The sequence below is a fragment of the Staurois parvus genome, unplaced genomic scaffold (genome assembly GCF_062004578.1).
Source record: "Staurois parvus isolate SC_StPar_1 unplaced genomic scaffold, SC_StPar_1.0 ptg000549l, whole genome shotgun sequence".
Lineage (NCBI taxonomy): Eukaryota > Metazoa > Chordata > Amphibia > Anura > Ranidae > Staurois > Staurois parvus.
Window position 1 is genome coordinate 4,646,867 of NW_028318345.1, and position 25,282 is coordinate 4,672,148.

Here is a 25,282-nt window from a genome sequence, read left to right on the forward strand (position 1 = left end):
TCCTAAATGGAAACTAATAGATACAATGTTTCAACCGCTGTACATGTGAAGGAACTGTCAGAGAAATGTCAGAAATAGCGGAGCTCTCTGCAGGGACACTTTTGCCGGCTGATCGGGAAAAATCCGATTCGCGCACCCGAAGTAGGCAAATATTCGGATTCGACGCGAATCGAATTTTTCCTGAAATTCGTATCGAATTCCGGTTCGCCTGGTTCGATTCGCTCATCTCTAACAGTAATGATAAATCTAAAATAAATAAATGAATAATACAGATGTTAATACCCAAAAAAATCAATCATAATAACGGGCGGTTCCAAAAAGAGGACATAATTACCCTGATGGAGATCATATTTGTTTCCACTTGTAGAATATGGATCTATGTGAATCCTGCAAAAAGATGAGAGGTATATACTCTCCTAGATGCCAAAAATTGTATAAGCTATAGTAGGTATATCTTGATTGTGCAATATTACACGGGACATGTATGTTAATAGCCTTCTAATGGCTCCAAAAATTCCTCTTCTATATAAGAGCAAAAGTGGTTCCTTTGAGAGGTTCTTAGGACAGACTGTCCTGTTTTTCATATGATAATGCTTATCGCAAGATAAAAAATCAATATTCACCTATAAAAGGCCCAAACATTTCTCTATAAATAAGAGTGCTGGACTTCCTTAATGAGGATCAGAACATTTAAGTCCCGTATTTATAGGTTGCAAGATATGACTAAGCTCTATTCAAGAATTACTTGCCACTGGTAGAAGTGGCATTGCGCCACTTAGGATAACTCCTGGGAGTTCATTTTGTTCTAAGTACTGGCGGTTTTCCGTCTTACCCAGTGTTTGTCCAAGATGGAGGCATGTGGCGTGCCTCTATTCCCTCATGGACACTGCAGCATGCATAACCTTGTAGAAGAGCAGGGGCAACCCTATGTACTTTTGGATTTCCTGACTGACTTCCATATCAGCTATTCCAGTTTTCTAAATACCCAGTATTCCTGAACATGTAACGTACATGTAAACACCTCCCACAATGTAGTGATCAGTGCGTGAATGACCCATCACCAGGCTCAAGCATTGTTACGGTTTATAGACGTTTTAGACTTCATTGGTATTCACTTCATGAGGTATGTTCAGGTAGCCTAGGACAAGCAGATCATATACAGAAACTTACAGCACACTGCATGTAAACAACTATGAATAAAAAATGAGGGAATATAATGAAATAAAATTGACCACCTAATCACTTGTTAAGCGTTGCCTTCTATACCATGAAGGACATAGAAGAAAAAAGAATCGCCCTTACCAAGAGGTAAAGCCCCCCCCCCCCCCCCCGTTGGGAAAAGTGGTTCTGAGAAGGCATGTTATTCCTACGTTTTTCCCATTGATAAAAAAAAAAACCTGTGTGAAACTGTAAAAGGTTACTGTTACTAAACTAAAACATTGTAAGAGGCAAAGGTCATATTTGCACAGTGTGTAAATGGTAGATAACATATCTACAAGGAGGCCAGGCAGTAAAATTGTTCTCATACAGAGAGATATAGCAAGAAACAAAAAGCAGCACATTTACAAATATATTGAATATGAGCTTGAAATGTGCCCAGGTTAATACAGTTTCAGTTGTCAGGAAACAAGTCAAACCTGTTTGGCAAAGGCGTCCATTGAGAGGAACACACAACACATCTAGGTTTTTACTTTACTTTTTCTTTTCACTGGAGAATCAAAGTCCATGACCATGGTGTCAGGTAAACAGTTTTCTGTCTTTTTCACTACATTTCCTCTATCCCAGGTTCCATATTTATGACCATTTTTTCATTTGCCAGTACAAATCAACACTGTCTTAATGGAAGCATAACTAACTGCCAAATGTATAAAGGAGAAGGGGAATGACAAGTGACAGCATGTACTATTGCATAATCTAATTTTTCTCTTGTATTACGTTGCTTATGTTCCATTGCATATGTGTATCACTCTGTTTTGTTCTATTCTGTGTACAGAATTCCTCCAGGTTGCTATATTGCATTGAAAATTACAGACCTACAGATTGAAAAGGAAATATAATTTTTAATGACAATAAATTACAATATGGCATGTGTCGCTATATATATATTGTTTTCTTGCAATACTTTTTTTCCCACGAACGTGGAGTTATGCTTTAAAAAGTATTAACTTCACTTAATGAATGAATTTGGGATGATACATAAAGAGAATACAAATTTAGTTGAATTATTAAAGCGGTAGTAAACTGTGAAAAAAAACCTTCCCCCTGCAACTTAATGTTTTAATGTGCTAGTATGCACCACATAATAGCACATTATGAGAGACTTACCGTACCTTAAAACAAAGCCTTCCAGCAGCAATGTGTCACCACTGACTGGGCTTCCATCTCCACCTGGTCTTTACGTTTTTGAGGGCTCCTACCGTTTGAATGACCGAGCCACGCTGATGTCACTCCCACACATGCACACAGGCGTCACGCTCATGGAACAATGCTCTGAAGGAATGGCATAATCTGTATGCCATCCCCTCAGAGCACAGTGCGCATGCATCGTTGACATCATCGGCTACAGAAATAGTGAATATCTCATAAATAGTGCATGTTTAGGAGATATTTCTTGCACCTACAGGTAAGCTTTAGAAGGGCACAATATTTCAAGACCTGAGCTACTAGCTAGGCCTTAAAAGTTACCCTCCATTAGTTGCCCCACCCAACCCCTACCCTGTCCCACCCCTAATTCCACCCCTAAACACACCCACGTAAATTATCTAATGAAATGACACGGTTACATTTTTTATGCTGAATAAAGGTACAAAAATAAATATTAACAAATAACAACTGTAAAAATATTAACATAAAACAATGTAAACACAAAAGGAAAATAAGTGCTTTATTCAGCTTGCACACCACCCACAGCCATGTCCTCTACCCCCCTTTACACCCCCCCACAGTCATGTTCTCTATCCCCCTTCAAACACCCCCACCTCATACAGCCATGTCCTCTACCCCCCTTCACACACCTCCACCCTGCACAGCAATGTCCTTTACCCCCCTTTTCACCCCCCAGCCATGTCCTCTACACCCCTTCACACCCCCACCCCCCGCAGCCATGTCCTCTACCCTTTTCACACCCCCTCCTCCCTACAGTCATGTGCTTTACCACCACTTCACAACCCCCACCACCACCGCCATGTGCTTCACCCCCCTTCACACCCCCCAGGACACAGTGGGTAGATTGGTGGATGCATTTACTGGCTTTGCCCTCCTTTGGTCTCTGCAGTAACTTGTGTTCCATGCTCAGATCTTCAGCCTTGACAGCCTGGAGTAGCTCCAGGTCCTTCCCCATCCAAAGTGCTGCACCCTGGAAGAGGACAATCCTGGGTACTGGAGAGGAAGGGCAGATCCTGGGAGAGCCCTTCACATCCCCAGTATCCTTCCCTGGAGAGGACGGAGAGATGGGGCACCGGATCAGATGAGCTGCTGGGAGGAGAGCACCATATTCAGGAGCCAGGCCAGGAGGCGGGGGGCACTGGGGTGAGACTGGGGGAGAAGCCAGGAACATCTGGGGACAATCACCATACTTGGGAGCTGGACCGAGCAGGAGGAGCCACCAGGAGGAGCCCGGAACATCTGGGGGCAATCACCTACTGAGGAGTTGGGCCAGGGAGGCAGTGCCGCCAGGATGAGTCAGGGGAGGAGAGCTGGGTGAGTATAGTGGACACACTCACCCCCAAGTTATTTCCACTTGCCAAATGCGAGCAGGTAAGTGAAAATTTTGAGGCCTGGCTTTAGTATAGGCTTACCTATAGTCAGAAAGCAGTGTTTACTGCCACTTTAACAAATCTGTTGGTACTACATGTGCCTTTCTTTTTTCTAAATTTGCTTTTTATCATTTTTCTATTTTTTGAGGGAGCAGAATCATTATGCTGAGCTTTAAAATCTATCTAGTTTTACTTCCAAACAACTAAGAAAGAATGTGCCTAGATGGTAAAATACTGTTCTAGCCTCAGACAAAAGAAGGCTAAGGGAGAGAGAGGAGGACTGGGCTGGAGGCAGGGTAGGGGGGCCTTTGCCCTCAGATTGTAGTAATATGATATGGTGGCCCTGAGTAGACCTATCAACAGCTTGTAAAGATCTTCAATCACAGTGCTAGGCAATAGGAAGTCAATGGGCCCTTAATTTCTTTTGTGGTGCTACTGTATGTTTGTCCCAGAACTTAGTTGCATATTTTGAACCCCCTCCCACGCACTTTCCTATTTGGTGAAGGCCTGCTTTGACATGCAGCAAAGCAGGCTAGTACCTGAAGCACATGTTGGACCATCTCCAGCCAGTACTTCAGCGTCTGCATCCAATAGTTCATGAATATGATTGCTAAAATAGTGTGTGCCAAAAAAACTCCCAAACTTACCCAATAAGGTTAATAAAATGTCACAATTTCCAGGTGCTAAATACAGTAAAAGCCCTTTTTTTGACATGACATGAGCAGCAGGTCAGGCTAGTAACTCAAACACACATTGGGCTACCTCCAGCCAGTGTTCCAGAGTTGACAACCAGATAATGGATATGAGTCTAAGCATTTTATATACAACTGTGCCATGCCTGGCCAACATGTTTGCTTGACCCGGATAAGGACAGCATTACAATTAAAAAAAATAAAATAAAAAGTCCTAATAAATATGTAGAACATTCCTCAATAATAACATAAAAATACTGCTCTTGGGTGGGTCTGGACATGTGGCTGGCTCTCAGAACTATCTAAGGTCATGTTTCTGCCCTTTCTATCTTGTTTCAGAAATAGAAAAAGAAGCCCTAATTTGGTTATGTCTGCATTTCAGAAACTGCCTTATTTTAACATTACAGACATTCCTTTCTCTACTCTCACCTACAAAGAGGAATTCTTTGTAGTCATCACCTCTGAAAGGCAAGTGTCTGAGCTGCCAGCCTTATCTTGCAAGGAATCCCTTTTTTAAATTTTACATAGGGAGATAGCGGAGTATAGGCCTAAGGCTTTCTCTATTTTAAAAGTAACTCTAAGTTCCCATTGTCATCCCTGCCATGTTTGCTTCAACTGGGAATGGCCTTACAATGAAAAAATAAATATAAAGTAAATAAAAGAAGATGAATGAAAACAAAATAAATCTTTGGTAAATACTGTTTAAACAACACTCAATGTTCAGAATATCTGTGTCTCACTTTTGGATTGTCAGACCTTGGTAGTAGAGGGGATTGCTTACATTTAATAGCATATATGACAAGAGAGGAGGGTGTAATTTTTTGCACACAACTGTACCGCAAAAGTGCCAAGGGCAGCTTTGCCAGCAGGACCAGATCTAATGTGGGGGTGCAGTAAAACATGTCAGTGGGGCAGAGTATGGTAGGTCAGCAGGGCAGTGTACAGGGGGTCAGAAGGACAAAGGAGAGGGTCAGCAGTTTGTAAGGGAGAGTTCAGAGGTCAGTAGTAAGCAAGGCAGAGTTCAGGGGTCAGGTGTAAGTGAGGCAGAGTTCAGGGGTCAATAGTAGATGACACAGAGCACTGATTTTGCCTAAAAGATGAAGGAACTTGTTGTAAATGTAAATCATAATGTATAGAATGCAAGCAGTAACATACAAAACAACATATACAGTTGTGTCCAAAATTATTCAACCCCCACTGAAATTGAGTGTTTTGGCCAGTTTGACATTGCTTTTGATCATTCAGTCATCTTGCTTACATTTACATTAAAGAGGCACTTGTAGGTCAGACAAATATAACATAACAGTTATAATGAAATAACCACAAATGTCTTTTCTGTGCTCACAGCATTATCAGTTTTATTCAACCCCCAAGTGACATTCAATCTTAGTACTTAGTACAGCATCCTTTTACAGTTATAACAGCTTTTAAACGTGAAGCATAGCTTGACACAAGTGTCTTGCAGCGATCTACGGGTATCTTCGCCCATTCTTCATGGGCAAAGGCCTCCAGTTCAGTCACATTCTTAGGCTTGCGCACTGCAACTGCTTTCTTTAAGTCCCACCAGAGGTTCTCAATCGGATTTAAGTCTGGTGACTGCGATGGCCACTCCAAAATGTTCCAGCCTTTCCTCTGCAACCATGCTCTAGTGGACTTGGAGGTATGCTTGGGATCATTGTCCTGTTGAAAGGTCCAACGTCTCCCAAGCCTCAGGTGTGTGACGGACTGCATCACGTTTCCATCCAATATCTCCTGGTACTGAAGAGAATTCATGGTACCTTGCACACGCTGAAGCTTCCCTGTACCTGCAGAAGCAAAACAGCCCCAAAGCATGATTGACCCTCCACCATGCTTCACAGTAGGCAAGGTGTTCTTTTCATCATAGGCCTTGTTCTTCCTCCTCCAAACATAGCGTTGATCCATGGGCCCAAACAGTTCTAATTTTGTTTCATCAGTCCACAGAACACTATCCCACAACTTTTGTGGTTTGTCCACATGGCTTTTGGCATACTGCAGTCGACTCTTCTTATTCTTTGGAGACAGCAAGGGGGTACGCCTGGGAGTTCTGGCACGGAGGCCTTCATTACGCAGTGTGCGTCTTATTGTCTGGGCTGAAACTTCTGTACCCACATCTGACAAATCTTTTCTCAGTTCCTCAGCAGTCACACGGGGACTTCTCTCCACTCTACGCTTCAGGTAGCGCACAGCAGTCGAAGTCAGCATCTTCTTTCTGCCACGACCAGGTAGCGTTTCAACAGTGCCCTTTGCCTTGAATTTGCGAATGATGCTTCCTAAGGTGTCTCTTGGTATGTTTAACATCTTTGCAATCTTCTTATAGCCATTGCCCTTCCTGTGAAGAGAAATCACCTCTTCTCTTGTCTTCCTGGACCATTCTCTTGCCTTCACCATGTTTGTAACCACACCAGTAAATGTCTAGAAGGAGCTGAGTATCACAGTCATTTTAAAGCTGCCTAATTGGTGCTTATTATGCTTGATTGCTGCTCGGTGACATCCACAGGTGTTTTCAATACCTGATGGAAAGCACCTGTATGAACCTCTGTTCTTCAGAGTGGTAGTCTTTAAGGGGTTGAATAATTGTGGCAATGAAGAAACCACATAAGAACCATTTACTACTGTATTACATAAACAATTGATGTCATTTTAGTTGCATTTGGGTAGTTACAACGTCCTTGTAGGATTTGATTCTGAATACAATTCCAAATGTACACTATAGTCCCTAAACCCCTTTACAGCATTGGGGGTTGAATAATTTTGGACACAACTGTAGAGTACACAATCAGGTTGAGACCACCTGTTCACATCAAGAATCAGCATTAGAATTCCTCCTTCCCAGATTCCTCCTCTTTACATCAAGGTCCCAAAAGTCACCCCCCCCCCCCAACCTCAGGGTCCCCAGAGTAATTCCCCTTACATCAGGGTTCCCAGAGTAATCCCCCTTACTTTAGGGTCGCCACAGTCACCCCCTAACATCAGGGTCCCCAGAGTCACCCACCTACTATCAGGGTCCCTGGGGTTCCTCAGCCTTACCTCTGGGTCCTCAGAGCCCCCCTAATATTAGGGTCCCTAGGGTCATCCTCCAAACATCAAGGTCCCTAGAGTCACCCCCCTTGTATTAGGGTCCCCAGAAAAATCCCTCACATCAAGGTCTTCAGAGTAATCCCCCTCAGAGTGATCCCCCTTACAATAGGGTCCTCAGAGTCACCCTTCCCAACATCAGGGTCCCTGGGGGTCATCAGCCTTACCTTAGGGTCCCCAGAGCTGCCCTAACATTAGAGTCCCTAGAGTCACCCCACTTACATCAGAGTCCCTAGAGTCATTCCCTTAAAGGAGAGCCCCCAGAGTTTCCCTAGTTACACCAGGTCCCCAGATTCCCCCCTTTACATCAGGGTCCTAAGAATGAATTATAGACAGCAAGAATGAAAGATAAAATGAATGGGGGTGCATCTAAAGCTGAGACAGCTCAAAATATGTCAGGTTCCGCCAGAAATAGAAAAATTTCAATCCATGTATGGGCAGACTGTAGTTGTACTGAAGTCGATCTACTGATCGACTTCAGCATAACAAGCCTGTGTGTTATTTTTTAGTACAATTATTGCCGGCGGCTATGGCCGCAGGCAGTGATTAATGTATTCTAACAGCTGGGAAAACTCCCACTGTCAGAAAACAATATTTCCACGGGAACGATTCCCCCATCAACACAGACTGTGTTGATGAGGGAATCAAGCAATTTTCTTTCCTTCAACCTGGGGTTGAAGGAAATAGAAAATTGCATAAAGTATGGCTTGAGTAGACAACAACAATAGCACAGAAGAAACGGGATAAATTACAGTAAAATGTCTCACCTGATAACAGAACCTTCAGTGTACACAGCCCTATTTACTGCCCAGCCAATTGTGTACCTCCGCTCTATACTGACTGGTCAAACAAGCAGGCATGAACAATCAGTGCACATTCCAGCTCAGCTTTATTTACTGCTGTGCTGACTGTCAGTGTGCAGTGATCATTCAGTATAGAGTGGAGGTGGAAATACACAATCAGCCTGACAGTAAATCAGGCTATGTGCAGAGAAAGTTCTGTGATCAGGGAAGATGATTTCCTTTAATTCCACACTGTACTCTGTGTCTTTTACAAGATGAGAACTACTGGGACTCTCAATAGGACTCTACCTCTATGCAGTGCACCTTCCTTGTTACGTTCCTGGAAGAAGTAGTTACCAGCTGGGCACAGTGTCCTGGGGTGGAGACAGGATGGGGGCTGTTTGCTTTGGTGGGGCACAACTGAAATCTGGGGGAGCACAGCCCACCCCAGCACCCCCTTGATCTGGCCATGTTTGCCAGTGAAACAATTGGCAAACTTGTGCCAAGACAGCCAGTCTATGCCCTTTGGTTTTCTTCCTGAAGCTATGTCTCCAGGGCAATGGAACCAAATTAAATAAATGTGTAGACAGAGACAGCGAATGGTAGCACAAAATAAAGGGCGCTTTGGAGCACATTCCTGTTACTGTGTACAAGTGTGTGCTGATATGCTGCAGAAAAAGGACACATCTTAGCAAATAATTTGTAACAGCAAAGCCATTAGGTTGTTCCTCTTCACCTATGCCTTAACTGTGGTGGATTCAGCCACCATCAGGAAATACAGCAAATAATTTGCCATACATACTTAGAGTGGGGCAGCCTGTCTCTGTCTTGTACTGGATGGTGACAGTAGGGTCCTGCACAATTGTTTCCCTATACTAGGGAGGGGTGGAATGTCTTCCTTGAAGGCGCTCCCAATTTTTTTTCATCTCCTCAATGCCAGTACTGCCAATCCCTTTACAAAGCACCTCCCTAAGAGACAGGAGCCTCAGCTTTACCTCCTGTCCCTTAAAGGTGATGTGGGGAATTCTGGGGAGAACTTATAATTATTATTATTATACAGTGTTTATAAAGCGCCAATAGTTCGCTCAGCGCTGTACATTACAAAGGGGGACAGAACATGTGACAGAACAATAACAATACAATGCAAAACATGAGGGGATCGACTTGTTGGAATACTGGAAGCCGCCTTTAGTAAAAGGTGTCCCGCAGATATCTGGCCTTCCCTAGGTGAAAAAATACAAGGTACATAGCAACCCTTCTTACTCATTCATAAAAGTAATAAAATAAAAACACCCACACTGTTAAAAAATACTTTAATAAAAATAAAAGCAACAATGTTCCCTGATGTACAGTAAATTGAACACCACTCATGGCATTCAGTAATGTACACTGAATTAATTAATCACAATTAGCTGACACCTGACGATATTGGTATGAAGACCTGCCGCCTTACATCGTTTTGCACTAAAATTACAGATTTCTGGATGATGTTTGTTTACTTATAGATTATAGCTCCATGTGCATTTAGATTTGAAAGGTATTGGAATGAAAAGTATCTTGTTGTAAACCTTTATATTTGTATCCATTAACTACTTTTATGCAAGCAAGAATAAAGCTGTGTACTATGGGTACTTGCTGGCTCTATTGAATAGTAATACTAACGTAGAAAAGCTGATTGATTGCACTTGCTCTTTTTCTTCTGGGCAAGCCACAATAAAGGAAGAAGAGGCATGTGCCTCTTGTTATTGTTAAGAAAAGTACTTTAATATTTTTAATCTTGTGAGTATAATAAGGTAATAACTAAGGAAAGCATCAGTGTTAAATGTTTCCTCTGCTTTTAGTAGGATATTTATGGCCATGGAGTGTGCCAGTGATTGCAGTGTACAGTTACTGAAGGAAAGGAGAATAGTGGTGATTAGACTCTTAAGACTCTGGGAAACCTGTAGCAATATAAACTGTTCCAGAAGTATTTAAGGACTGTGTTTATTTTCTTTACAGCTTTGAAGACCCTACTGGGAGAACATTTTTCATTTGAAGTGACCGTGACTCTAATAACCTTAACAACTGTTTTACTTGTACTGAGATCAAGCAGAAGAAGAGGACTTTCCTTGCCAGGCCCATGGTCACTACCTATTATAGGAAACTTCTTTCAGCTTGGAGATCAAGCTCATATATCTCTTACTGAGATGAGAAAACTATATGGAGATGTCTTCCTCATCAAACTGGGCATGATGCCTATAGTTGTTGTGAGTGGTTCTGACACAGTAAAAAAGGTACTCAGTAAACAAGGGGAGCATTTTGCAAACAGGCCAGAATTCTATTCTTTTTCTCTGCTGGCCAATGGACAAAGTATGACATTTTCAGAGAAGTACAGTGAAGCCTGGAAAGTACATAAGAAGATAATGAAAAATGCTTTAAGGTCTTTTTCAAAAGAAGAGGCCAGTTCATCAAACTGCTCTTGTCGTCTTGAAGAATATATTACTGCTGAAGCTTCAGAACTTGTTAACAGCATGACACAACTGGCAGCAAATCAGGGAAGTTTCAACCCTCTCCCTCTTGTAACAATTACTGTTGCTAATGTTGTGTGTGCTTTGTGTTTTGGTAAGAGATATAATCATCATGACAAAGAGTTTCTCCAAATCATTGAACTAAATGATGACCTCCAAAGATTATCTGGGGCTGGACTCCTGGCAGATTTTATCCCAGTTTTAAAATATTTTCCATCATCTGCCTTAAATGAGCTGAAGAAATTTATAAGAGCTTTGAATGATTTTATAGCTAAATCTGTACAAGATCACTATGAGTCACACAATGAGGTAAGGGGCTCTAAATAATTTTCTTATTAGTATAAAATTAGTTTTCAATTTTTCTGTTGTTTTTATCACTCTGCTCTTGAAATTCTTAACATTTATGACATAATAGTACCAATTTCTGCAGGATTCATGCTTTTACTGCCGATGCTGTTACTCCTCCTAAAATAGCCCCTACTCAAGTTACCTAAACCAGTGAAAGTTAATTTGGTTCTTCATTCTCCTCATTTAAACCCTTTTACAAGATTTGTGGTTTTGTTTTAGGAGACATATCATTGGTTATGCTAATTATATGTGATGTTTTGAAGATCTGTTATACAAACATAAACTATAATATATCTTAAACTTCCAGGAGAAGGGTCACCTGGTGTAGAAAGAACCAGACCTAAGCAACATGTGAGTTAGATATGTGAGTTTGGTTTCAATTCATTTTTCAGATGAAAATTTCATTTTCAGAGATTCAGATGTATACGAATCTCTGAATGCACATAGTAATGAATGTCAGCGAATCTGAAAAAAAGCTGTAACGAAAGTAACAAATGCATTTGTTTCATTTGGACGATTTCACATGATGAAATAGTAGTTTGGGCCCATGAGAAAATGAATAACATTTTTGAATTTGTTGATAATTTAGATTTGGATAACGAATGGGTCAGAATTTCATTCCATTCGTTAATTCGGATTCATATGACGTCAGTCAATATTGTCCAATCAGCTCATGCCATTTTTCTTGGTGGGTGGGACTAGCATCCAAAAATATTGAATCTGTCCAATTCGATAATATATCAAATATATATATATTTTCGAATCCACCCATACCAACGAATATAGTAAACAAGTGCCAAAGATATTAAAAGAATTCTGAAACCAAATCGGGTCAACATAACGAATATGAAGAAATTAAATTCTTCAAGAAATTAATGCATCCAAAATGAAACTTCCTGGAGTGTACATATCTATTAGATACAAGGTTAAAAAAAACCCGTTGGCCCATAAAAAAGAAAATGCAAGGAGATACTAAGTAATCAGACAGGTATCACCAAGTACCTGCACGTCACTTCTTGACTTAATGTAGCATGCACTGGACCTCCTAAAACTTAGGACATTCTAATATACCTGTGCATAAAATGGCAATACTGCTCCTTGTTTGATCTGCTATACTATTGGATAGTGATAGCAGGTGGTAGGCTGTTGACCAGAAAGTGCTGTCTGGGTGAATAAATAATGCAGAATAGGCCAGTTTATAAAGTTTTTTTTGGACCACCAGGTACAATTATAGGGTAGAAATTGAAACTGGGCTATCTTTTCTGTGGCAAATAAAGAATACACAGTTTGCATTAATATTCTAAACTTAAAGACAGTGTTTTATATGAAAAAAAAAAATAAAAATAATAGCCACTGGCAATAATTGCAATATAAAAATCTAACACGCTGGTTGTACCCAAGTCGATCGATGGATCAACTTGGGTACAATCAGCCTACCCATAGATAGTTCACATCTAGGCCAGTCCCTGCTCAACTGGCTGAGATTGGAAATATCTATGTCCAGCTTTAGGCTGCTTACATACCACTGCTTACTGCAGAATTCAAAAAAAGGAAAAAAGAATTTAGCAAAAACACTACTGTATACCCCTACATGTGTAGTAACATAAATGTCTCCTATTGTGTTCCAGAATAATATCAGAGATATAACAGATGCCCTTATCCAGCTCTGCAGTAACAGAAACACTGTGGATAAACATCAGAAACTAACTGATGAACAGATCATAATCACTGTGAATGACATATTTGGTGCAGGTGAGGTTTTGTTATTTCTAATTGTTCATTCAGTAACATGCACGCCAACATTTCACCCCTTAATATATTTTATTGTTTGATGTAGTGGGTCTATTTAGAAAAATGTGAAATAATTTCTTTTTGCTGAGCTGTACTTAGTCCTCTCTCCATGCAAAGTAGTTTTTGTAATTTACAGAAGCACATGGTAAAAAAGTAGACAGCTTAAAAACAAAGACAAAACTGTCAAAGTTAAAAAATGACTACTTCAAAGGATATATTCATCTTTGAAACATGTAACACATTCCAGCATCTGCATCTTCTCCCCCACCCCCCAACCACCCATTATCCCAATTTGAATACAGCATGGCAGTGTTCCATCACTCAATTTCCTTTGAATAAATAGACTACAAGTACCATCAGCCATTGCAGCTGACGACTTGTAGTTCATTGATCTTCCAGCTCTTAAGTAACTGCCTGCCTGAATGGAAGGTACAGGAAGACAGCTATACTGCGAGTCTGCAGGAGTCTGCAGGAGTGATTGCACTTGTGATCTGTTGATCATGAGTGCAATGTTCTGTAGGTTCCTTAAAAAAATAATAAATAAACATTTTTTTTTAATGTGCACTTTTTTCAAAAGGTGAGCTTAGCCTTTAAAGCAAATATGTCACAAACCTAGGCAATAAAAATGAGTATATAATTTTAATATGAATACTCAAAAGCTACATTTAGTGAAAACCACATGTCAAAACTGATCCAGAGGCACTGTATAGATATGGAGAGCAGGGAACTAAAGAAAATTGCACTCCCAAACACTGCCTTCTTGTGACTGTCTGAGGTGGATATCCTACAGCTAATTCCACATAATTCCACAGAGACAAGTTCTCAAGATCCTACTGGAATCTCTTTAAAGATCTGACAAAAGCAAGTTAGTCAAAATACTCATTACTGCTCAGGAGGCAATAACAGAAGTGCCAAATTATCTCTACTAATCAATTTTGTTAGCAGGGGAAAAAAAAAACATTGTTGGAATCTTGGCTCAATCCTCTGAGCTTTGTGATGCAGATAGACTTTACTGAGGTCCTCTGACAGGATTATTTGTGTATGACACACTGGGGGACTATTGATCAACTCAACCAAAAGTCTTTGTATTGTGTGATTTATTTTCATGAGATGACAATCAATGCAAGGAAGTCTAGTTTTGAACAGAGAACTAAGCTTTCATACATGAAAGCTACCGTTTTCTACAATAGCTAATAACTATCTGCTTAGAAGTGAATAGTTTATTGCACACTGGTAACAGCATAACACAATTTTTCAGTGCATCTAAGATTATTATTTTTTTTCCTTTCCTTTAGGATTTGACACCATATCCTCTGGACTGCTGTGGTGTATGTTGTACTTATTGAAGTATCCAGAGACACAAGATAAAATTCACAAGGAAATAGGTAAACATCTGTATTAATATAATAGTTTTAGGTTACAAAACTAAAAGCCTGTAGCTTGTACTACTGTCTCCTTGTAACTAGTGAATGGCAAGTACAGCTGCTATCAGATTTAGAGTACTTAGCCTAGAGCTGCCCATAGATGGATCAAAATTTGACTGGTTCAGCAGGGACTGGCCAAATTTCAAACCATGTGTGGCCATTCCTGTTCAACAGATATTGATTGTTAGATCGACTTCTGTCATATAGGGTTGTTGGAAAATGTTTGTCGATTAGGGCTGCAGCATAAAATGTCCTGGCAGTAGGAATACCTCCATCCACACTAACAAAGTCAGTTCACTGGCCGAACAAGAAAAAAAAAAAAACTAAACATCTATGGCCTGCAAGTAAATGAGCTTTAACATAGGCCCTCACTGACCTATGTAGCTGCAGTAACTGTAGAGCAATGCATTCTCGAGTACAGCAGTAGCATTTGCACTTTCTCTTAGCAGCAAAAAATGATGCAACAGCAGTTATGCAAGGAGCAGAGAGCTGACTTGAAGGACTTGGCGATTCTTCTGTGAAGTAGGATGCATTTCTCCACAGTGCCTCTTTTAACACTAGTGTAGGAATATGTAAATAAATGTAGTATTTAACTGCCAAAGTTTTTTTCATATTGCATAAACATTCTTTTACCCCTCAGAATATCGCATGGATTATTTTTAAACACTAATACAAAGGAGATGTAGCAGTGAAAGCTTATCTAGCTTTAAGTGATCATCTTTACACTTTAATTCACCATGGTTCATCTGATCAGGAGGTGTAGCATGGTGGCAGGGGTGTGTCGTGTGCTAGAGTCCCTCTAATCTGTCTGAGAAAGTTGGGAATTATGCACCAGTATTCACTCCTTTAGATATCATATTAGTCCTTTAATGTAACCAAACACCTGGTGTTTCTTTGCAGTTAGAACAGACTGAAACCATACTTTAACTCCTTGCCACCAGCTACACACATATATGTGGCCTCTCGGCAGGTGGGCCTTAACACCAAGAGGCTGCATATATGTGTACCCCCAAAAAAACAGAACTGTGCCAAGAGCATGGTCAGTGTGCTCTCCCAGCACAGTTACCAGTGGCTAATGGAAAGCTCCTGATCTCTACTTGCGATCGGGAGCTTTCCGATCATATTTCTGCCAATCATGGTAGTCACATGATCACAAACCCCACCCCGCCGTCTGGCATTTAAAACTCCTTAAAGGGCCAGGAGGTATTGACGCAAACCTTACATAAACTGTTCTATGTAAATTGCATTAAACCACGCCAACCAAGCAACAAATCTCTCTCTTCTAGGTGCTCTAAAAAGAAAGTTCAAATTAATTAGTTGCTATGTGTTTTTGCAGCTTGCACATTCTTACATCTATTTTTTACAGATGAAAATATTGGAATCAGCAGATCACCAAGATTTGATGATAGGAAAGTTTTGCATTACACAGAAGCATTTATCAATGAAGTCATGAGACATGCATCATTTGTACCGTTTACGATTCCACACTGGTATGTATATATAAACTTATTCCAAAAACGTGTACAAACATAATGGAAAATTGTATCAAATGCTTACCAAAATATTCCTTTATTGGTGCCAATCTATGGCAGGATATATATGGAAATAGCTCTGCCTACTTTCTCCAACAGGACCAGTGCAAATCTATGAAGTGTTGCAGCCAACAGAGCAGCTCATTTCCTATAATAATGCTAGGAATGAACTGGGTGGGTTCAGTATGCTGCCATGAATTGGAGGCCAAATTAGGGTAATTATTTAACACAATTTTCCTGGTGCCAACTTGGCAGCATACATGTGGTAGACCAATAACTCATAACCAAGGTGGGAAGCTTAAGGAAATCCTATCTTATAAGGAAGTGAGGAGGCTTTAGTGTTCCTGCCAAAAGCAGATGTGGTGAGGATTGCTGAGTCTATTAGTAGTGTTGAAGGAACATGCCAGAAGAGGGCCAGTTGTCTGTCCTGCACTCCATTGACACCCCAGCACCAGATGCCAACAGGGTCAAAATGCTTCTTGGTCAAATTTGCAGCAATTGCATGTGGTGGCTCCAGCCTGTCTGTATAGTTGACTGTTTGCATTAGCTTTAACAACCACAAAATGATTGTTCGATGATGCTTTCGACCCTTGTTGGCTCCTAAGGAACTATAGCCGTTCTGACTTAGGCACAAAATAAGGATCATAAAGGGAATTCACAAAATAGTGTATGCCAACTTGCTTAAATTTAGGCATGGTCATGGTAGTCATAAATAAAACCAACAACAGAAGGTCAAGGTATAGACACCTTGAGCTAAAGCAACCACCATAAAAGGACCTCCGTGGCCTGTACACAGTAAATTAAAGCCAAAAATTTAAAAATCAATGCTTTAATATATACATATTATCTTCAACAAAAGGATAACATACAAAATGTAAAAACTCTTACTTGAACACCCTTCACCAAACCTACTCTCTAAAAGACAACATTGTCTTTGTCACTTTACATAAATATGGACATCACTCAACAACTAAGTTTGGATCATGTATCCCGATGTTTTATCAAAACAAGACATGCCTGAATTCAAGGTATCCAAATCCAAACCTAACCACTCTGATGTCAAACACTACCTAACTCACAAGGTACATGTATTTTGTAACGGGTATCCTAATCAGATTTACTAAACAGTTCCATGTCCTGATGAAGCCGTGGCACGCCTACATGGCGAAGTGCATTGGCATCATAGAAGTCAACGTCTGACATCACAATCCTGCAGCAGTCCCAAGTATTGATGGACTGGTAATATTGCTGCTATGGGAGGTGGAGCTAGGAAGCAGCTGAGAGAAATGTAAACAGATGGCAGGTGGGATGGATGGCTGAGTATGATGCCGCTAGAATATGAAAGGTGGTATGGTTATGAGAATTGAGGGGTTTTATATGACTGCTTCAATCTACCCTTTAGCTTTCTTGCCAACCTTATGCTGAACTCTTTGACGATTGAAAATATGTATTTACCAGCAAACTGGCATTTGTAGCATAACTGCTGGATGTATCAAGGTTTCTATTAGCTCACTGCCTGCCCATGGAACTTTGCTAGAAATTCTTTTGCAATATTGCTACTAAATGGACTGGGATGGTTTAGTCAAATACTATTGATTTGATTAGGACACCTGTTATCCAATACCTTATGAGTTAGGTAGTGTTTGACACCAGGCTGGTTAGATTTTGATTTGGATACCCTGTTTTGAAAACTTATGATATCATTTGGGGGCACATGATCCAAATGTAGTTGTTGTGTGACAAAGACAACGTCTTTTAGAAAGTGGGTTTGGTGAAGGGTGTTCAAATAATGATTTTTACATTTTGTCTTTTGTAATCTTTTGATATTAGGATATTATGTAAATAATAAAGCATTGTTTTTTTAATTTTGGCTTTAATTTACTGTGTGCAGGCCATGGAGGTCCTAGCTCAAGGTGTCTGTGGCTTGACTTTCTGTTGTTGATAGCCTTTCTGACTACCTAAGTGACTCTGTCTTTTGCAAGTGTTCTCTCCTTGATCAAGACATAGACTTCAGGAAGCATTTAAAGTTAAAGCTGTCCAAAAGCAATCCAACGGTGCGATAGGCAAACAGTAAATACATGGCAACAGGCCCAGGACATATAAACAACAGCAAAGCTGTGAACTGCTTGCAGCTCAAAGGTGCTGCTCAAAAAGTCTTATACCCAAAGCTGGCTTCAGACAAGACTAAATATCCACCTGGTAGGAGGAAGTAAGGATAGAAGCCCAGGTGGAAGTCGTGCACATCTGAGAAACAGTAATCTTTCTTCAAACATTTTATTGATTTTCCAAGCTAGAAACAAGCTTAGGACATGTACAGTAAATACATATACATAAGTATTGGAGAACATGTTACCCAAAGGCAAGGAGAAAAAAGTCACGTGAAAAACATACAACTGGGAACCACAAAGAAACATTTGGGAGAATGCAATACAAAGCATGGTTATGATCCAACTAGGGTGTACTACACCACAGAACTACCTATAGGTTCCATGCGAAATGAAGGAAGAACAAAAAATGGGATCAGGTTGGAAAGGGGAAAGAAAGAATAAAGGAGGCCAACATGGGGAACAGAGGAAGGGGAGAGGGGGCGTGTGACTTCCAGAAGAGAAGGGGCAGTTCAGGACCGGACCAGTGTTGGAAATGGCATATAGGATCATCATAAGGTGAGACTAAAGAAAAATGTTACGGGAAGAGCAGTGAATCGTCAAAATTCGACAGGAGGAAGTGTTCCACCCAGGGGTTCCAGATCTTTAGGAATTTGGGGACACTGGATGCTTCCACTTTGGCATGAATCATTGCTTGCGTTACTTTGTTTCTAACAGCTAGAATACATAGGGATTGCAACTTCCATGATTTGGCCATAATTTGTTTAGCTGCCATGGTGACCTGCAGGAGAAACTTGAATTGGGATTTAGAAATGGATGTAGGGTGGAGATTTAACAGGGCTATGATCGGGTTTGGCGACAGTGGTTTTGCAAAGAGCAAGGACAGCATATAAAAAATTTCAGCCCAAAAAACTTGGGCTACCGGGCAAGACCACCAAATATGAAAATACTGTATGTTCCTTCTACCCCACAGCCCCGAAAACAATTAGGGGAATAACCGGGAATATATTTAGCAATCCTCGCCAGGACCAAGTACCATCGGGTCAAAACTTTGTAATTCGCCTCTACAGCTATTATGTTCTGCAAGGAGGATTTGGTAGTCAACCAGATGCGGAGAAACAGTAATCTTAACCTCTTACCAACCCATTCACAGTAAATGTACTGTGATTGGGTGGCACAGACAGGCAGGGTGACATACTGGTATGTCACCCAGGCAGATGCGCAGTAGCTCTCCCCCTGGGACGCAAACTGACACAAACCCATGACTAATGTTTCTGGTGGATCGTTGCACTTGGTATCTGGCTGCTATGAGTCGCTGAGGTGTCATTTGATAGTTATGATTGGTCATAGGGATCACATAATATTTATGTAAGCAACTGTCATGAATGGATTTCCCTTCATGACAGCTTGATTACTTTTGTGATGCTATGATTGGCCCATAGCTATCACAAGGTACCTGGCACCCTGTTCCATGTGGTTAGCTGTAGCCAAACACAGAATGTCAACAGTAAGCAAGCTGTCATGAATGGAAAGCAATTCATGACAGTTAAGTATTGTTTATAACTGTGATTATTACTGTTATAAACAATAACAGTGTAAAAAAAACAAGCCCTTATCACCCCCTTTCTGCTCAGAGTAGTACAGTGTCACTATGGTGATACTGAACTACTCTGATGAAAGTATGTAAAAAAAATTGAATATTTTTTTTTACTGTCACTAGTCAGTATTCTTGATTGCCACCACATCAGTGATATAATGGCACTGTGCTGCACTGGTGACAGTACGTTAAAAAAAGAATTTTATTTAATTTCTTCATTTTCCAAAAAATTGTGACAAAATATTACAACTTAAAAAAAACTCACCATGCCTATTACTAAATACCTCGGTCTGTCTACTTTCTAAAGAGGGGTCATTTTGTTTTGTTTTTTGTGTACTGTCCTGGCATTTTAGGGTCTCAAGAAATGAGATAGGCCCTCAGTACATTAGGATTGATCAATTTTTAAATATACTGTATATGCTATACTATAGACCAGGGGCGGACTGACAACTCTTGGGGCCCCCGGGCAATAGGGGATCATGGGGCCCGTCTCCTTGCCCAAACTAAAAAAAGCCTATGAAAAAGGTACCAGGGGCATCTGATGGGCAGTGCCCGAGTTTCCAAATGGTCAGTCCGCCCCTGCTATAGACTGTATAACTTTCACACAGAGTAAATAGTATACACCAATTTGGGTTATTTTTACCAAAGAAATGTATCAACCCATTTTGGCCTAAATTTATGAAGAAAGATTATTATTTGTTTGCAAAATTTAATAACAGAAACTAAAACAAAGGTGTTTTTTTCAACATTTTTGGTATGTTTTCATTGATATAGCAAAAATAGTTGTTGGTTCAAATTCCAGGCATGGCACCTCCTGCTTGGAGTTTGCATGTTCTCCCTGTACCTGCATGGATTTCCTCCATTTTCCTCCCACACTCCCAAGACATGCTGGTAGGCAAATTGACTCCTGTCTAAATTGTCCCTAGTATGTGTATGTATGAATGTAAGTTAGGGACCTTAGATTGTACACTCCTTGAGGGTTTGCGAGTGATGTGAATGTACATTGAATATCTGTAAAAGCACTGCGTAAATTTACGGCGTTATATAAGTACCTGAAATAAATAAATAAAAATAAATTTAAAAAAAAATCCAGTGATGATTAAATACCACTAAAAGACAGCTCTATTTGTGTGCAAAAAAGTGATATAAATTTTATTTGGGTAAAATGTTGCATGACCAAGCAATTGCTATTTAACCTCCCTGGAGGTATTCCAGAGTGTAGCTCGGGGTAAAGTTTCAGCACCACAAGCGGTAACCCCGGGATCTCTTCTTCACTTACCTTGTCCCCCGTGATGTCCTTGTCTCCCGTGATGTCCCTCCTGCAGTGTCCCCGGCAATGTCATCCGGCAGATGCTGGCATCTGTCTTCCAGGTTCTGTTCCCTGCGACATCGGGACGTACGGGTACGGAACGGCCAGAAATTTGAAAGTTGTAAAAGTGACATTCACTAAATTCACTAAAATCACATAGTAAAACATTACTGTATCAAACCATTTCACATACATTTTGTCCTGAGTGCTTTGTCCTGTGTCCTGCCTGCATTTTTACCGTTCTTTCTGCCTGGAAACTGAGAAAAGTCCATGGCGTCCAAAAAGCATCCCTTTAGGTCAAAAGCAGTTTTAGACCAGCTAGAGAACAGTGATAGTAAATCAGAACCACTTGCAAAATTGAGTGATAATGATTTGTGGGGAAATTCGTCATCAGACACTGAAAACGATTTTGCGACTTTGCTCAGTGATGTGCGAACTTGGCGCTATATTTCAAATTTCAGTGTTTTTGGTTTGATTATATTATTGAATTACATTTATTGTTATTATATTATTATTTTTTATGATTATTTATTATATTATAATTTATGATTTCGTGTTTCAAATTTTAACATACCCGGGATGTTTACTAGACTCTTGTTCGGACAAGTTTCAGTGAGTTATTCCTAAGAATTACAGGCCTACAGTAAAAAAAATACATATTTCCATGCAAAAAAATGTACCGCTTTGAGCACAGAAATATGGACATAATCAGACCACTAGGGAGGCTACAGTAGCATAGTGCTGACTAGCAAAAAAATGACCTGGTCATGAAGGAGGAAAAATCTTCCAGAGGTCAGGTGGTTAAGCTAAAAAGCTCAGGAAGGCCACTTTTACTAAAGGCAAAATGAGGTGAAACTCTAATGATTTCTAATATATTTTTCAAATATGTTTCTTGTATTTGATTGGGTATTTGTTAGAAATTCTGTATATAGCCCTACAGAACAGACATAGCACAGTCAACATGTGCTTTTCTGCTTCACTGCAAAAAGAAAATAGGAAAATTTATTTAGAGAAAAGACATAGAGTATACCGGGTGTCGGCAACCCGCGGCTCCGGAGCCGCATGCGGCTCTTTTTCACCTTTCCTGCGGCTCCGGAGCACACTGCCCACCAGGTGACAGGCAATAGGGTCGGCAAGCCGCGGCTCTTTTAATGCAGATCTTCTGTGTGCCGGGCGCCCGCTGGCAAACATTGGCTGTCAGGATGTAGGCGGGGCAGCCCGGATGTAGGCGGGGCAGCGTGACGAACTCCTCTCCTCTCACAGTCCGCCCTGAAGACCAGAACGGCGCGGGAACCCAGCGAGAGGAACGCGCGGAGCAAAGGTAAGTGAGTTCACACAATATGGGGAATGAATTACTATGGGGATGAATTACTATAGGGGGGATGAATTACTATATGGGGGATGAATTACTATATGGGGGATGAATTACTATAGGGGGGATGAATTACTATAGGGGGGATGAATTACTATAGGGGGGATGAATTACTACGGGGGATGAATTACTACGGGGGATGAATTACTATAGGGGGGATGAATTACTATAGGGGGGATGAATTACTATGGGGGATGAATTACTATATGTAGGATGAATTACTATAGGGGGGATGAATTACTATGGGGGATGAATTACTATATGGGGGATGAATTACTATATGGGGGATGTATTTTCAGTTTTAAAAATGTTTCTCTCAAAATAAATTTCAATCGTGGTTTTGGCGAGATTTGGCTCAGTCGAAAAAAAAGGTTGCCCACCACTGACCTAAGGCTATGATTGTGATTATGACGATACACTGTGGCCCTGATTAACCCTTTGCTTACTGGGCCCTTAAACCCCCTTCATGACCAGAGCGTTTTTTGCAATATATGCAGTGTCGGATTTGTTTTAAATGTTGCAATGGTTTTGCGGCTCCCAGTCTTTTTTTCCCTCTCGGAAACGGGTCCAAGTGGCTCTTTATGTCTTAAAGGTTGCAGACCCCTGGAGTATACCATAGATGCAGCTACAAACGTATAAACACTGCAATCTACTGCTTGAAGAATATATCTCTACTGAATACTGATGTAGTTGTTGCACAAAATACATGAACACTGTATTCCAAAACCCCCACTCAATAACTAATCCTTATATTATTAACTATAAATCTGTTATAGTTTCTTTTGGGTTGGAAGTCTTTGCATCTCATCCCATGATTCTGGCTCTGGTTTTAATGCTATGCAAGCAACATATGACAGACATTTGGCTGGGATGCTTTATTGCTTCTGGAGGATTTCCTGATTGAAGCCTCTTGTGGCCCAGTGTCTTCTTTTACAGTATTTTAATTTATATTTCTGTGTCATTTGTTGCATATCTTCATGTGACACTGTAGTGGAATTTCCCTCAGTTTGAAGTGTTTGTGTTCATGAAATTTTGAACACACTGAAGTTTCATCGACAATTACACTTCTGCTGATGGTTACCATGTTTGTGTCATAGTGTAGAATTCTGTATCTCTTTTGAGATTCACTGTACTCTACAAGTACACCTTCCTTTGAGTGAGCATCCCATTTTGTATGTTTTTCTTTTGGGAAGTTCGCTTAGGCTTTGCTTTAAAAAAAAATTTATATGGAGTTTTCTCAGTTGACTTTCCTGATAGTTGATTTTGGAGATAAAATATGATCATAATTGCCTCCCCCCAGTATGTGGTTTTCATATCTGCAATAAACAAAATGGTTTTTCTACTCTCATATAGAGTAGGGTTCATTTCTGCAACCCCGTTTTGTTCTGGGTTGTATAATACAGTAGTCTGAAATATTATGCCATGCTTTCTGAGAATCGCCGGTCTATTATCAACTGTATATTCAATTTCATTGTCTGTGTGCAATACATTCTGCCAAATTTTTGCATACTTGAGCCAAATACTGTTCACGTGCTTCACTTTTGTTGTATAACAGATATAGTGTAGTATACCTGGAGTAATCATTTCTAAAAATTAGAAAATACCTTCCTTCCTTGAGTAAATTTTTCCATTGGACTACAGAGATCTGAATGAATTAAGTCCTGATTTTTTTAGTCTTTTTTTAGCTCTGTACTATTACTCTGCTTTGGAAAAGCTTTTCTTGTCATTTTTCCTTTCATACAGCGGGTGCATTTTATTGTTTGATCACATCGACTAATTTTTATTCCACTTGCATAGTCATGCTCGGATAATTTCTTTATTATGTCAGGATCTCTGTGCTCGAGTCATCTGTGCAATGTGTGAATGCAGTTTGAATGTTTTTCCTTCTTGGCAATATTAACCACCTCATTGCAGTTCAGCTGATACAGTTCATCTGGAATTTTAGCCTTTTCAAATAAGATATCCCCTTATGTGATGGCACAACTGTAATTTTGGAAGGTCACTACATTGCCTTGTTTTCTGAGCTTCTTCACTAGCAATGGATTACTTTCAAGAGCAGTTACATACAGGACATTTTTCACAGGTAACCTTCATAGTGACACTCCGGGAAATAGGACAGTAAAGAAGACCGTCTCCTATTCCTTTTGTTTCCATTATTTTCCCAGCAGCTGTGGTGATTTTTGCTGTTTTACTTTGGTCAAGGTGAATAAATAAATTTCTGTAATTTGTCATGTGACTTGCAACTCCTGAATCAACACACCATGCTTGCAAAGATGAGGTGCAACATTTGGATTGAAGCACACATTCATTATCTGAAGAAAAATCAGTTTCTTCCGTTATACGTTTGCCCTATTGTAGTTTAGATTGCTTTTGCATCCTAGCTTTCCAGATTCTGCTTTTAAATGGCCATGTTTCTTACACACAAAACATTTATGTGTTTCTTGTTGCATGTTACTGTCTTTATTCCCATTTTTCATCTTTAAAGCAGACTCTGCAACAGAGGCACTGTCATTAATGCTTTCTATTTTATGCTTATATTGATCCACAAGTTTGCCCGTAACACGTTCCAATGTCAGCATATCATCTGGACATGCTTCAAATGTTGTGGCAAGCGTTTCATAACTTTTTGGTAAACAACTAATAGTGCTGTGATATGAAAATCACCTCTCAGGCGTTCAACCTTTTCCAAGTTGTACCTTATGTGATCCTGCATATTCTGGCCTCTCATTAGTTTGGTTTGGTATAGCTTTCTCATCAAATACAGTGTATTGCTGAGATAAGCTTGTTCATGCACCTTTTGTACTCCTTCCCACAATTTTTTTGATGTTTTCCACTTACATAAGTATATATATATATATATATATATAGTTGCAAGAAAAAGTATGTGAATCCCTTGGGATTACATGGAGTTTTGCATGAATTGGGCATAAAATGTGCTCTGAACGTCATCTAAGTCACAACAATAGAAGAAC

The 25,282-nt window shown here is 40.2% G+C and overlaps 1 protein-coding gene across 1 annotated transcript in view; it reads left to right on the forward strand.

Annotated features, from left to right (window-relative positions):
* Positions 1-1,634: 1,634 nt before the first annotated feature.
* The window catches only part of LOC149451076 (cytochrome P450 1A1-like), a 39,293-nt gene continuing 15,645 nt past the window's right edge, over positions 1,635-25,282 (forward strand). Inside the window, exons 1-5 of the mRNA XM_089691073.1 lie at positions 1,635-1,741; positions 10,324-11,141; positions 12,809-12,932; positions 14,267-14,356; positions 15,762-15,885. Of these exons, the coding sequence (XP_089547199.1) occupies positions 1,726-1,741; positions 10,324-11,141; positions 12,809-12,932; positions 14,267-14,356; positions 15,762-15,885 (1,172 nt within the window). The 5' untranslated portion in view covers positions 1,635-1,725. The remainder of the gene's footprint in view (positions 1,742-10,323; positions 11,142-12,808; positions 12,933-14,266; positions 14,357-15,761; positions 15,886-25,282) is intronic.